Below are 15654 nucleotides of genomic sequence, written 5' to 3'. Positions count from 1 at the left end.
CCCAAAGCTTTCATCCTCCCATTCAGGCACCAGTGATCCACCCTGACAACAACACCCCTGCTCTCACCCTGACAACAACACCCCTGCTCCCACCCTGACAACAACACCCCTGCTCCCACCCTGACAACAACACCCCTGCTCTCACCCTGACAACAACACCCCTGCTCCCACCCTGACAACAACACCCCTGCTCCCACCCTGACAACAGCACCCCTGCTCTCACCCTGACAACAACACCCCTGCTCCCACCCTGACAACAACACCCCTTCTACCACCCTGACAACAACACCCCTGCTCCCACCCTGACAACAACACCCCTGCTCCCACCCTGACAACAACACCCCTGCTCCCACCCTGACAACAACACCCCTGCTCCCACCCTGACAACAACACCCCTGCTCCCACCCTGACAACAAGCTGCCCCTACCCTGACAACAACACCCCTGCTCCCACCCTGACAACAACACCCCTGCTCTCACCCTAACAACACCCCTGCTCCCACCCTGACAACAACACCCCTTCTACCACCCTGACAACAACACCCCTGCTCTCACCCTAACAACACCCCTGCTCCCACCCTGACAACAACACCCCTTCTACCACCCTGACAACAACACCCCTGCTCTCACCCTAACAACACCCCTGCTCTCACCCTGACAACACCCCTGCTCCCACCCTGACAACAACACCACTGCTCCTACCCTGACAACAACACCCCTGCTCTCACCCTAACAACACCCCTGCTCCCACCCTGACAACAAGCTGCTCCCACCCTAACAACACCCCTGCTCCCACCCTAACAACACCCCTGCTCCCACCCTGACAACAAGCTGCTCCCACCCTAACAACACCCCTGCTCCCACCCTAACAACACCCCTGCTCCCACCCTGACAACAAGCTGCTCCCACCCTAACAACACCCCTGCTCCCACCCTGACAACACCCCTGCTCCCACCCTAACAACACCCCTGCTCCCACCCTGACAACACCCCTGCTCCCACCCTGACAACAACACCACTGCTCCTACCCTGACAACAACACCCCTGCTCCCACCCTGACAACAACACCCCTGCTCCCACCCTGACAACAACACCCCTGCTCTCACCCTGACAACAACACCCCTGCTCCCACCCTGACAACAAGCTGCTCCCACCCTAACAACACCCCTGCTCCTACCCTGACAACAACACCCCTGCTCCCACCCTGACAACAACACCCCTGCTCCCACCCTGACAACAACACCCCTGCTCCCACCCTAACAACACCCCTGCTCCCACCCTGACAACAACACCCCTGCTCCTACCCTGACAACAACACCCCTGCTCCCACCCTAACAACACCCCTGCTCTCACCCTGACAACAACACCCCTGCTCCCACCCTGACAACACCCCTGCTCCCACCCTGACAACACCCCTGCTCCCACCCTGACAACACCCCTGCTCCCACCCTAACAACACCCCTGCTCCCACCCTGACAACAACACCCCTGCTCCCACCCTGACAACAACACCCCTGCTCCCACCCTGACAACAACACCCCTGCTCCCACCCTGACAACAACACCACTGCTCCTACCCTGACAACAACACCCCTGCTCCCACCCTGACAACAACACCCCTGCTCCCACCCTGACAACAACACCCCTGCTCCCACCCTGACAACAACACCCCTGCTCCCACCCTGACAACAACACCCCTGCTCCCACCCTGACAACAACACCCCTGCTCCCACCCTAACAACACCCCTACACCCACCCTGACAACAAGCTGCTCCTACCCTGACAACAAGCTGCTCCTACCCTGACAACAGGCCTAGTGTGGTTCCGCTAATCAACATTTAAACACTCCATATTCTGCTGCTGCTGCTGCTGGTTTAATAGCGCTGCAGACCAGGAGGAAACTGCCATCCACTAACAGTGGCTACGGAGCATAGACTGTATAAAAGCAACATATTTAGTGAGAGCGGCACGGCGCTGAGTCTGAAGCAGGGCGGACCGGGCCAGGCCAGCCGACCAGAACGGCGAGGAATCGACGAACGCCATCGGAGGAGTGGCAGGGGTCGGAGGAGTGGCAGGGGTCGGAGGCAGCGCCATAAATAGACACATTCAGAACCATGATCGCCCTGACCTTGGTCCAGACCTGTGCAGCCGAGCGAAGACGGAGTTCATCAGCAAGGTTGTGTGTGTGTGTGTGTGTTAGCTCATCAATGAAGCATAATCCACTCTGTAGGGAGCTCAGATAATCCACCGCCTGGGCCGAACTGTCTGTCATTGAGTCTCACTGTGTGTGTGTGTGTGTGTGTGCGCATGTCTGTGAGTGTGAGTGTTTGTGTGGTTATGTGTGTAGTGACTGTGTGTTTGTGTGTGAGCATGTGTGTTTGTGTGTGAGCATGTGTGTTTGTGTGCATGTGTGTGTGTGCATGTATGTGTGTGTATGTGTGTGCATGTGTGTGTTTGTATGTGTGTGTGTGTGCGTGTGTTCGTGCGTGCGTCCACTAACACTCGGCCTTGGCGCAGATGAGGCTGGAGGTGGGGTAGCTGAAGGAGCGGAGGATGGCGCCGATGGCCAGGCTCAGGTCCTCGTTGCTGGGGTACAGCGTGACGGAGGCGAAGCGCAGGTAGGGCAGCTTGGGCGTGTCCTCCGGGCCGATCTTCACATGAGGGATCTGGGACAGGGAGGAAGGGCGCGGGCTGGTTTACTGTACATCCTACTGTTCGTGTGGCAAGTGTGCTTCAATTAAGCAATAAACCACTCGAGGCCGTGTGTTATAGTGATTTTATAACAGCTAGGGGGCGTTGTTAGGCACGACGCGAAGCGGAGTTATAAAATCACTATAACACATGGCCTCGAGTGGTTTATTGCTTTTATACAACGGTTACTACAGCTATTAGTGTGAAATAGACACACAGCAATGTAAAATATTAACATTTATTCAAAACGAAGCATCATTCCCTCAATTCCGCGGAGCAAAATAGTTCCCCTAACAAATGGGTTGCTAAGCCACAACAACAACTACAATGCATTGAATCAAATGGGAGGCGCATTAATACTGAAAATGGAATGATATGCGGTCCCAGGTGTGTGTTACAAAGTATTTTAACACGGCTTCCAGCCAATCAGAATCAAAGAACCAGAACTAACCGTTGTATAATGCAAAACACATGGACGTGTACAAGGCCGTTGACGATTTGTAGCGTGTGCATAGTACCTTTTTTGTTTCTTTTTTTCTTTCCTATACTCGCTGTATAATCACTCTGTTGTTTTTTCCACACCAATTCTTGTTGTCATTTAATTATTTATTTTTTTGCCATATTTTGAATCAAATTTCTATGATTTTAGCTTTTTTTGGTGAGGTTTTCAAATAAGCCCTTTCGGGTTTCTTACCTCACCTGCACACATCTCAATTTATATCAAATTGTTGTTATTTTATATGAATATTTGTGCAAACTAAAGTATAAACTATAAAAACTATAGTTTAAGTCAGGCTTCAGGAGTGGAGATACGAAGTCAGAGTTATTGTAATCAAATGGCTGGTAAAACAGATAATGCGGTGAGTTTTTCAGGAGGTAGAACTCCCTGATCTCTGCTACTGTCTGGATATCTTTATGATTATCCTATCCACAGGATAGTGATCTATTTATGATTATCCTATCCACAGGATAGCGATCTATTTATGATTATCATATCCACAGGATAGTGATCTATTTTAAGAAGGTGAAAGGATGTTTTATATTAGGGAGAGAGAGAGGAGAGGAGAGGAAAAGAGGAGGAGGAGGAGCGGAGAGGAGAGGGGGGAAGAGAAAAGGAGAGGGGAAGAGAAGGAGGAGAGGAGAACAGAGGTGGGGAGAGAGGAGAAAATGAGGAGAGAAGGAGTAGAGGAGAAGAGAGGAGGGGAGAGAGGAGAGAAGGAGTAGAGGAGAAGGGAGGAGGGGTGAGGACAGGGGAGAGGAGAGGAGAGATGGAGGAGAGCTAGAGGTCGTGGAGGAATGAAGCCCTCCAGGCTTGCTTGGTTCATGCTATCATCATGCTATCCTGCCATCCTGTCCATGCTATCCTGTCCATCACTGATGTTGTTGAAGCTCAGAGACCGGGGAAGCCAAAGGCGCTTCGCTCCTCGGCCGGCCTACATGCCAACAGACTCGCCGGCACATTTTCCCATCAGCATCTTCACCCCCGGAGGGTCCAAACCCGTCATCCAGGGTCGACTCAAACTGACAGGCCGGAATCTTCCCCTCAACCCGCGGGGTTGGACACTTTCCCCCGTCATCAACAATTTAATGTGCTGAATGAAAAGGGGAGCAGAAAAAAAGAAAAAACGCGCCCGCGGAGATGGCGAGGGAATCACATCCCAGCGTCGGCCTGTGACTGACAGCCTATAATCACCAGGCACGCTCTGAAACCCACAGGATGAGATATACACAGCTCCTTATGGAGAGGGAGATAATCGGAGTGTGAAATAAGACAGGGAACCATTATCTGAGATATGATTAATTAACCAGGGAGGCCCCCGGAGGACAAGAGCACCGTGAGCAGGATCTCTATGATCTACAGTATATATGGGGAGTGGATATCACTATAGATCATCTTATGGCGATCTTTATATATTACAGTATATATACAATATAATATAGATTTATTTACATATATTTATATATTTACAAGATACCCACCTGTATCTTGTAAATAGGACAAATCAACATCCATGAATTCTTGAACCACACCTTATCAACACGCAATACCATATACCATATAATGTAAATATATATAAATATATTATTTATATATAAATATAACTCCCACAGGAGGCTGTTAGTACACTATATATATATATATATATATATATATATATATATATATACGTATATATATATACATATATATATATATATATTTACACACACACACACTACACCTGCATACCTGTATCTTGTTAATAAGACAAATAACAGCGTACAGTATAAGACTCACACATAGTATACTGTATAGTATCGTAAGATATACTGTGTTTTGATTGGGTGCGGTAGATGCTGGATGCTAACTCACCTCCTTCTCTCCGCATATGTGACTGACAGTGGAGCCTGAGGCGGGGCTGGAGGCGGGGCCTATTACAGCGACCACACCCTTCGGGAGAATCTGACACACTGAGAGAGAGAGGGAGAGAGAGAGAGAGAGAGAGGGATGGGGGAAGGAGGGGACAGAAGTGAGACAGATGGAAGAGAGAGGGTGAGAGAGAAGGAGAGGGACAGACAGGTGAAAGTGGGGAATAGAGAGGAGAAGACAAGAGAAAGTACAAGTGAGAGAAATTGGCCAGCAGAAGCAGTAGGAGGAGTGAGAATCGATGTCTTGGAGGTGCTCCAGGGCTGACTGAGCCCTGTTTTTGGAGCATACATCCAATTAGGCCTCAATGGAGGATGACGGTGATTAATTACTGTCATAACGCCAATCGGAATCCCACGCCATCAGCAAGAGATTACACTTCTAATTGTGACCAGCCGGACCTGGAACCTGTTCCCTCGGACACCAGATGGATTCGCAAGTTAGAGAGAAAGAGTGTGTTTGTGTGTGTGTGTGTGTGTGTGTGTGTGTGTGTGTGTGCCCCTCTCTCCATCAACACTGGTCTCCCAGTGTCCCTTTGCGTGTTACCATGGTACTAAAAGAAACAATTGTCTCAGTGATCAATGATAATTAGCTCTTCCTGGCACTGAGGATTGTTTATGTAGTGTAGTGGACAGCCAATGCCTGCTTCAGCTGGCCCGTAAACACTATCAGAGGTTAACTGCACTGTCTCATCTGTGGTCTTGTAATACTAATACTGCTCTGATTCTAGTCAGTGCTTATTGGTGTCTATGGTCTTACACTGGCCTGTGCTAGTCTGTAGTGGGGCGGCGGTATAGCTCAGTTGGTAGAGCGGGTCGTTCAGTGATCGTAGGGTCGGTGGTTCGAATCCCGGCTCCTCCTGACTACCTGTCGAAGTGTCCTTGGGCAAGACACTGAACCCCAAATTGCTCCCAATGAGCAGGCAAGCGCTTTGCATGGCAGCTGCCGCCATTGGTGTGTGAATGGCGCTCCGGGCCGGTGTAACAACTGGATAGGGAGCGCGTTACCCTCCTACCCACATGGTTACCGCCCGTAGCCATCTCCGCTCGCTCTCCCCTACTGACCTTTCCTCTACTGTCACCTCCGCCCTCCCCGCCCCTGAATCCTTCTCTCTCCTACCCTCTGATACTGCCACTGATCTTCTCCTCTCTACTCTTTCCTCTTCTCTGGACAATCTCTGTCCCCTCACCTCCAGGCCTGCACGCCCAACTCCACCCGCCCCATGGCTGTCGGACTCAGTGCGTACTGATAGACGGAGCCTGAGAATAGCTGAGCGCAAATGGAGGAAAGGCAAGCTCCCAGGGGACCTTCTTAATTTCCAATCTCTTCTTTCCACATTCTCCTCCTCTCTGTCTGCTGCTAAAGCTGCTTTCTTCCGCTCTAAAATCCTAACCTCTGCTTCCAATCCTAAAAAACTCTTTGAAACCTTCTCTTCACTACTCCAGCCCCCACCTCCTACTCCCAACTCCTCCCTTCTCCCTGATGATTTCGCCAACTTCTTTGACAAGAAAGTTAACAATATCAGATCCTCTTTCCCCCCTCCCCCGGTCAACGCTCCATGCACGAAACTCACCCCCCCATCCCCACCCTCTCTCCACTCCCTGCTCCCCCCCTCCTCTCCACGCCCCACCTTATCCCACTTTTCTCCCCTCTCCCCCAACGAGGCCCTCAACCTTGTAACATCTAACCGCCCCACCACGTGCTCCCTAGACCCTGTTCCCTCGACTCTCCTTCAGTCTGTTGCACCTGAACTCCTTCCCTTCCTAACCCACCTCATCAATGCATCTCTTGTTTCAGGATGTTTTCCCTCTGCTTTCAAGACTGCCAGAGTCACCCCCCTCCTAAAGAAACCATCTCTCGACCCCTCTGATGTCAAAAACTACAGACCGGTTTCCCTTCTATCCTTTCTATCCAAAACACTTGAACGTGCTATCTTTAACCAACTGTCTTCGTACCTCCACCAGAACGACCTCCTAGATCCCCACCAATCCGGGTTCAAGGCTGGCCACTCGACAGAGACCGCCCTCCTTGCAGTAACAGAGTCACTCCATGCCGCTAGAGCGAACTCTCTCTCCTCTGTCCTGATACTCCTAGACCTGTCAGCAGCATTTGATACGGTAGACCACCAGATCCTCCTCTCCACCCTCGAGGAGAAAGGCATCGATGGCTCTGCACACTCCCTGTTTGCATCCTACCTGACGGGCCGCTCCTACCAGGTGACATGGAGAGGGTCAACGTCGGAACCACGTAGTCTGACTACGGGGGTTCCACAAGGGTCTGTCCTGGGTCCTCTCCTGTTTTCCCTCTACACTACATCTCTGGGCGCTGTCATTCGCTCGCATGGCTTCTCCTATCACTGCTATGCCGATGACACCCAACTGGTTCTGTCATTTCCCCCTTCTGATACAGAAGTGGAGACACGCATAGCTGGGTGCTTGGCTGACATTTCGGAGTGGATGAAGACACATCACCTCAAGCTCAATCTGGACAAGACTGAGCTGCTGTTCCTCCCGGGGAAGGGCTGTCCGCACCGGGACCTGGCCATCACCATTGAAGACACAGTGGTGACCCCGACTCGGACTGCGAGGAATCTGGGTGTGACCCTGGATGACCAACTGTCATTTTCCTCACATGTCACATCCGTCACACGTTCCTGCAGATTCATGCTCTACAACATCAGGAGGATTCGCCCTTTCCTCACTAATGAAACGGCGCAGGTACTCATCCAGGCCCTGGTCATCTCCCGCCTGGACTACTGCAACTCCCTCCTCGCGGGGGCACCGGCGTCAGCCATTAAACCTCTGGAACTTGTCCAGAAAGCTGCTGCTCGCCTGGTGTTCAACCACCCCAAATTCTCCCACACAACTTCCCTCCTCCGTTCCCTACACTGGCTCCCTGTAGCGGCTCGCATCCAGTTTAAAACTCTGGCGCTAACCTACAGGGCAATGAAAGGAACAGCCCCCTCCTACCTCCAGGCCATGGTCAAACCCTACATCCCCTCCCGACCACTACGCTCTGCTACCTCAGGGCGACTGGTTGCCCCGTCACTCCGAGGCTCCTGCGGTCGATCGACACGGTCACGGCTCTTCTCTGTCCTGGCCCCGCAGTGGTGGAATGAGCTGCCCACTGATGTCAGGACAGCAGAGTCGCTGCCCATCTTTCGTCGCAGGCTCAAAACTCATCTCTTCAAGAAGTACTACAACAATCCTCCCACCTAAGCACTTATTATATTATATTGCACTGTACTTTTGATTGTGATTCTTGCACTTTGCCTTCAGCACTAGATTATGCTCTTAGTCACTTGTTTGTTTTAGAAAGAAAATGCACTTGTGAGTTCTGGCAAGTAGTAGTACATTGGCTCTTCCTACGTTAAATGCAATTATTGTTAGTCGCTTTGGATAAAAGCGTCTGCTAAATGACTGTAATATAATGTAATGTAATGTTACAAATGCAGTACCTATACCTATACCTAGTGGTGCGATACTGGTCAGTCACTTACTTGAATCTGAATTGGTCTGGTACTGGTCTGATACTAGTCTGTACTGGTTTGATACTGGTCTGATACGAGTCTGTACTGGTTTGATACTGGTCTGGTACTGGTCTTCACTTACTAGTGTCATAGTGGTGTCATACTGGTCTGCAATGGTCAGTACTGCTACTTATTAGTGTCTCTATTGCTCCCATACTGGTCAGTACTGGTCAGTACTTACTGGTGTCTGTGGTCTCGTACTGGGAGTCTTTCTGCAGCTCGTAGATGTCAACCTGGACGCGGGCGCGGGACGTCCCTTCCATCAGGCTGTTGATGTTCTCTCGTGCCAGAGCCAACGCCAGGCGCTCCCCGCGACCGCAAGAGGACTGGTCATCCAAGATGGCCGCTGGTGGGGGGCGGTGGGCAAGATTGAGAGGTGGGGAGGAAGGGGAGAGGGAGAGGGAGAGATGGACGGGGAGAGGGAGAGGGAGAGATGGACGGGGAGAGGGAGAGAGAGAGATGGACAGGTGGAGGGAAGGGGGAGTGGGAGAGCAGATAAAAAGACCATGAAACACACCAGTCTGGCCCAGCGTAGGGTCCTTGGGGGGGGGGGGGGGGGGGGGGGGGGGGGGTGGGACATGTCCCACTCAACATTGGAAACAGTTGGATTTGTCCCACCCAAAAATGACACTGTGGTGCGGGTGGGGCAAAAACGGTACATTTGGCGACCGACCAGCTCACTTTCACTTTTGTCAGTTTCTTTTGTAGAGCAGGTTACCCCCACCAGCATTGCCAGATGTACAATAAGTATCGTATTTGTACGACAGTGTTGCCCTTTGTACGATGTACGATCAATAATGCCCAAAATCCAATAATGTACGATACTTTGATTATTTTGTGATGCTTAGTAGTTGTAATCAGTTGGCAAAATATGATAATTTTAAGCCTCTGGTACCATACTTCAACATTTCCCATGTGGCAACGCTGATCCCCACCAGTTTGAAGATGGTTTGGATGAGGTATTATCAGTTGTTTCTAAGTGATGCGGGTAAAACAGCAAACTTTATGAAATCAAAGAATGGATGTTGTTGGAGCCAATTAGGAAATTAAGATTTATATCCACTTGTATTTAATGAACAATGACTCCACCCGGTGGACATCTGGGAAAGAGGCCAAGGACAGGAAATATAGTCCACACATGGACACATGACAGGCCCCCCAGGTAATTGAGCCAGGTGTGCTGGTATGTTAGATGCAACACGGGAAACCTTTGTCAACCGTACAGCTATACCGCACAGCTACCGACCTTTGGATTTATTTACATTTTCTTGAAGATACATTTTGAAAGTGGGCTATTGTTTTTTATCCTGAATTTGTTTGGACAGGAACACACACGCATCACACCCATGCACAAACAAACAAACAAACACACACACACACTCATACAAGCTAGAAGCTCCAAGAAAGAACTGAAGACGGCAAGGAAAGTAAGTGAAATCTGATTATCCGCGATGTGGTGGACGCGTTGACTTCCGTATGCATCTAGTTGGATTGGCGTAAGTGGAACATTCAAAAAGGCCAATACAGATGTGATTAAATCAACAAATGAGTCTCAAAACTTTTTAAGTTTTAGCCTACTACAGTACATAAGCTACAAAGGCTGGCTGGCTAGCAAAGACAGATAATTATAGCTTGTTTATATCAAGTAGTGGTTGCGCTCAATGACGGCAGGGCCCCATCTCTCTGTCTTCACCTTCCACATGCATCACTGCAATCATATTTTAGGAGCAGGAAGGCAGCAGCAGCAGAGGACTGAGGTGAGGTCTTAAAAAAGGCTTAGTGATGACATGTTTCCTCTGGTATAAACACAGATGTCAGTGTACCGTATTTTGTGCACCTGCAAATAGGTGGTTTGAGATAATAAAAATCAATCAGTCTGTGACAAAACCATACTCAGTGTGTACTGTAGCCCTTGTACTGGTTAAGTCCAGTAGTGAGACTGTACATTGACTGTAACTGTTTATGATGTTCTCTGAAAAACGAGTGTTGTAATTTACATTAAAGGACGGGTTCGGAATTTAGCCTTATAAGCCATGTAATATGGTTATTTACGATCAACGGCCGATATCAGTTAATAATTTGTGAAATGGTGCACTCTTGAGATACAGTATAGTCCATCGCCACTAACACACTCAATGGCTCCATACAGTGTATGGATATAGGTGCATAGACAAAATCCCCCCAAAACACCATAAACTCTTGTTTTCAAAGACGGGAAACTCATTGAGTGAACTGGTATCCGTTGATGTTCTGACAAAAAAAATCGCCACAAAGTATGCATCCGAACGGTTTTTATTTATCATTTAGCATAGAACTATTTTCACTCGCAGTACACACATTTGTAAGCTTCTGCTTGAACTTTGAGGTCTTGACTGAGTTTGGAGGCTACCGTAGAAGAAGAGACGCTTCCGGGTCACAGCTCTACACAAAAACAATAATTAATCAAGCTCCAAGCGACCACGCTGCACCGACCACGCTGCAACGACCACGCAGCAACGAACGAGAGCTACAACGAGCGAGTGTAGCAACAAGCCCATCAACAGGCCATACTATTAAAGCACATTTGAGTTATAACATCAATGAAAATACAATGAAAGCGTGATGGGCGTGGCTTTGCACAAAGTGCGTAATCTACTCCCGTCCCGCCTGCACCCCCACCACCAGCGCGTGTAGGCTACTGACCATGGAAGTGCTAGAGTCACGCACATGCTTCTACGTGGTGTAACATGGTGGCGCCTTCTTCGTATTCAGTGAGTTTAATCTCCCTAGATCAGGGGTCTCAAACTCAAATTGGCTTGGGGCCACTGCTGGTATCGTCAACTCATAGGAGGGCCACTTCAATGTCAACTTCAAGTACTACTAACTATAAGAAAGTGCAATATTTCTGAAAATGTAATTTTTCATTTCCATAACTAGACTCACAAGTCAGTCTCTAAATGTTGCAAGACTATTCCATGACTATTCCTAACATTTTCATCATACAAATTCGAACCGGTTTTTATACATTTTAATATATTTTAACAGTTGGTGCAAATCTTTTTTCCTTACTTATATTTTATCTTGAATAGCCTACATTTGTGCTTTATTCTGTTTTATCTGCAAGATGCATCACTACTGTAAGCCTGCCCTGGACCTGTACTTGCATTTATTAAAGTTCAAGTTTGTTTCCATTTCTTGCCAGACACTAAATACATTTGTATGCTACTACTCTATTTCTTGCTATACACTTATCTTGAAAGAGTGAGACGTTATCCCTCTCAGCTGTGTGGCTCGTTTTTTCCTCTCGTCTACCTATGACACTGTTCTCCATGTTTAGTAATGAATAGCTCTTGACATTATATTCCTTTAGAACGGCGACTTTGTTCTTGCATATCAAGCAGGTAGCATTTCCATTGAACTGCAATGTCCATCTTTCTTGAAACTGTCTGTGTTCCTAACGTTAGTTAACCATGAAAACAGCCTCTCGGTGGCGAGCTGCATCCGTTCATAGCTCATACCCAGATAGCAAGCGGATCTGGGCCATATACAGGCCAGATCTGGCCCTTGTGGCTTAGTTCCGGCCCATATATGGCCCAGATCCGCTTGCTATCTGGGTAGTCGTGTACGGATTGATTGCACCTGTGACTACTTCACCTCGCACGCTGTGCACAATAACAGCATTTCGCCCCATGTTTGAACGACTTGAATTTCGCATTGTAGGTCTGCCTGCTGGCGGCATGTACAATAAATTATTTTGCGGGCCGGATTACATTATATTTCTGACATCATGTCCCGGGCCGGATGGAGGAGTGGGGTGGGCCGCAAATGGCCCGCGGGCCGGGAGATTGAGACCCCTGCTCTAGATTATTGTTGTACAAAATTATAAGCACTTGAACTTTGTGGCCCAGTTAAAACTTTTTTTTTTGAATGCCAGTTTCTCTGCCATCTTGGATTGGATTTCTTAGCTGTTAAAGTCGCACTGAAACGGACGTTTGAGATCATCTAACTTCCGTAGTTTGACGTATTTCCGACGCAAACAAGCTATGAGGGTGGGACATATGTTTAGAGGAATTTGATTGGAACATTGACAGGTGGTCAAGCACTTCTAAATCTGAGGCCATGGTTCTCAGCAGGAAACCGGTGGCCTGTCCGCTCCGAGTAGGAAATGAGTCCTTACCCCAAGTGAAGGAGTTCAAGTATCTGGGGGTCTTGTTCACGAGTGAGGGAACCATGGAGAGGGAGTTTGGCCGGAGAATTGGAGCAGCTGGTGCGGTTCTGCAGTCGCTTTACCGCACTGTTGTGACGAAAAGAGAGCTGAGCCAAAAGGCAAAGCTCTCGATCTACCGGTCTATCTTCGTCCCCACCCTCACCTATGGTCATGAAGGATGGGTCATGACCGAAAGAACGAGATCACGGATACAAGCGGCCGAAATGAGTTTTCTCCGGAGGGTGGCTGGGGTCTCCCTGAGAGATCGGGTGAGAAGTTCAGTCATCCGGGAGAGACTCGGAGTAGAGCCGCTGCTCCTTTGCGTCGAAAGGAGCCAGTTGAGGTGGTTCGGGCGTCTAGTGAGGATGCCTCCTGGGCGCCTCCCTAGGGAGGTGTTCCAGGCGTGTCCGGCTGGGAGGAGGCCGCGGGGTAGACCCAGGACTAGGTGGCGGGACTACATCTCCGCACTGGCCTGTGAGCGGCTAAAGATTCCCCAGGCAGAGCTGGTTGATGCTGCCAGGGAAAGGGATGTCTGGGGCCCCCTGCTGGAGCTGCTGCCTCCGCGACCCGACCCTGGATAAGCGGATGAAGATGATGATGACATTGACAGGTGGATGGGTTTTAAGAACTTTATACAGATTCGATAGAAGGATAGCGTTGATTGACGGGTGGATGTCGTGAGATTATTGGCCTAAAATCTAAGGTACCTGTTGTTGTCATTGCACGTGACCTACCGTTTTCCAGGAAGTAAGAAATTATATACTTTGTTAAAAGATTACAACAAAAGTATAATTTTGTAATTTTTATGTTTTTATGTTTAAATGCCAGTTTCTCTGCCATCTTGGATTGGATCTCTTAGCCGTGAACATTCTATAGCGAGACATGTACCCTAAACATACATCTGAAATTTCAGACCGATCAGACTTACATTTTTTGAGAATAAACTTTTTGTAGGTTTTGCTAAATTTTCACTTTCACTTATCAATTTTCATTTTGTGATTGACTCAGTATTGACTGCTCCTGCTAATAGTATTTCAAAAAGTAAAAAATACAGAAATAAAAATAAGCACACAGAATAATGGTCAAGTAAAAAAATAAATAAAAGAAGCCCTTTCTGTGGAAAATGTGCCCCCCCATGTCAAACTCGTTCCTACGCCCTTGGCTACAACACAAAAGAGAGTTACAGCAAACACGCCAGATGTCGTGCGCAGTGTCAAATCTGCAGTGTGTTGCATCCTTTCAGAGCCCAGACGTGTGTGTGTGTGTTTTTTCAATAGAGCTGACATTTGACTAACATTCAGCTCATCTGACAGAGAAGACTCGAAGCTGAGTCACACACACACACACCAGACAGGTCCAGTTAAAGGTCTTCTCAGAGAGAAAAACATGGTCAAACTAGATAGCAGCTGGTTCACCAGACTTCCTCATCACTGGAGAGGTGGTTGTGGAGACTTAGAATAGCTTCTACAACATGTACACTGCTGTGTATCCATGGAGATGTCTACAGATCCTCTCACTGCATTGTGGGCTTGGCATGGTTACAACCCAGAGAGTCATCATAGGTAGTGTATTGTAGGTAGAGAGTCATCATAGGTAGTGTATTGTAGGTAGAGAGTTATCACAAGTAGTGTATTGTAGGTAGTTTCAGAGTCATTATATGTAGTGTATCGTAGGTAGTCAGAGAGTTATCAGACTGTAGGTAGTGTATCGTAGGTAGTTAGAGAGTTATCAGACTGTAGGTAGTGTATCGTAGGTAGTCAGAGTTATCAGACTGTAGGTAGACTGTAGGTAGTGTATCGTAGGTAGTTAGAGAGTTATCAGACTAGGTAGTGTATCGTAGGTAGTTAGAGAGTTATCAGACTGTAGGTAGTGTATCGTAGGTAGTTAGAGAGTTATCAGACTGTAGGTAGTGTATCGTAGGTAGTTAGAGAGTTATCAGACTGTAGGTAGTGTATCGTAGGTAGTTAGAGAGCTATCAGACTGTAGTGTATCGTAGGTAGTTAGAGTTATCAGACTGTAGGTAGTGTATCGTAGGTAGTTAGAGAGCTATCAGACTGTAGTGTATCGTAGGTAGTTAGAGAGTTATCAGACTGTAGGTAGTGTATCGTAGGTAGTTAGAGAGTTATCAGACTGTAGGTAGTGTATCGTAGGTAGTTAGAGAGTTATCAGACTGTAGGTAGTGTATCGTAGAGAGTTGTCATAAAGAACTTAAAAAACTAAAATAAAGGTGATCCGCCTGGAGGAGCGGATTGGCATGTGTACTAATGTCTACACATGCTCACACACACACGCACGCACGCACACACTCTGTACGACACACACACGCACGTGCGCACACACTCTGTACGACACACACACACGCGCGCACACACACGCACACACACAGTCCTTACCCATGCGTACGGCGGCAAGGGCGGGGTTCTGGGAGAGTGAGCGTGGGGCCATGGTCAGCAGGAACAGGAAGAGGAAGTAGTGTGTCGACAGCAGCAGCGCTGGCAGAGCCGGCATCTTCCACTGCTCCTCATGGAGAACGGTGTGCTGGCTGCCAGGTTCGCCCCCTGCAGGATGGGAGGGACAACACAGTTTACAGTGTGAGACTGGAACAAGGTCCTCATATAGAATTCATAGTTAGTTAATAATATATATATTAACTAACTATGTTAGTAATATAATATAATTATATAATATAATAGTTCATACTCTTCGGCAAGGTTACCTTTCGCTGCCTGCTGACACGAGGACCATACAGCAGAATGGAACATTCTAGTGCTCTCGAAAGCACACTTGACCTCAGGACTCTTAAATGAATAAATACAATAGCATACTATTAGATAGAATGCAGGGC

General features: G+C 48.4%; 1 protein-coding gene across 3 annotated transcripts in view; it reads right to left on the bottom strand.

Moving 5' to 3' along the window:
* LOC311323198 (glutamate receptor ionotropic, kainate 5) overlaps positions 1-15362 on the bottom strand; it is a gene marked incomplete at both ends in the record, with an annotated part of 40648 nt that extends 25286 nt beyond the window's left edge. The window contains 4 exons of one of the 3 annotated variants that reach the window (XM_084455381.1): positions 2497-2662; positions 5041-5138; positions 8805-8969; positions 15203-15362. In XM_084455381.1, the coding sequence (XP_084311507.1) occupies positions 2497-2662; positions 5041-5138; positions 8805-8969; positions 15203-15317 (544 nt within the window). The remainder of the gene's footprint in view (positions 1-2496; positions 2663-5040; positions 5139-8804; positions 8970-15202) is intronic. The other 2 variants (XM_084455382.1, XM_084455380.1) reach the window with 2 other exon arrangements.
* Positions 15363-15654: the final 292 nt, after the last annotated feature.

The sequence above is a fragment of the Borostomias antarcticus genome (genome assembly GCF_949987555.1).
Source record: "Borostomias antarcticus genome assembly, chromosome: 21".
Lineage (NCBI taxonomy): Eukaryota > Metazoa > Chordata > Actinopteri > Stomiiformes > Stomiidae > Borostomias > Borostomias antarcticus.
Note: the sequence above shows the minus strand (reverse complement) of the source record. Positions and strands in the feature narration are given on the sequence as shown.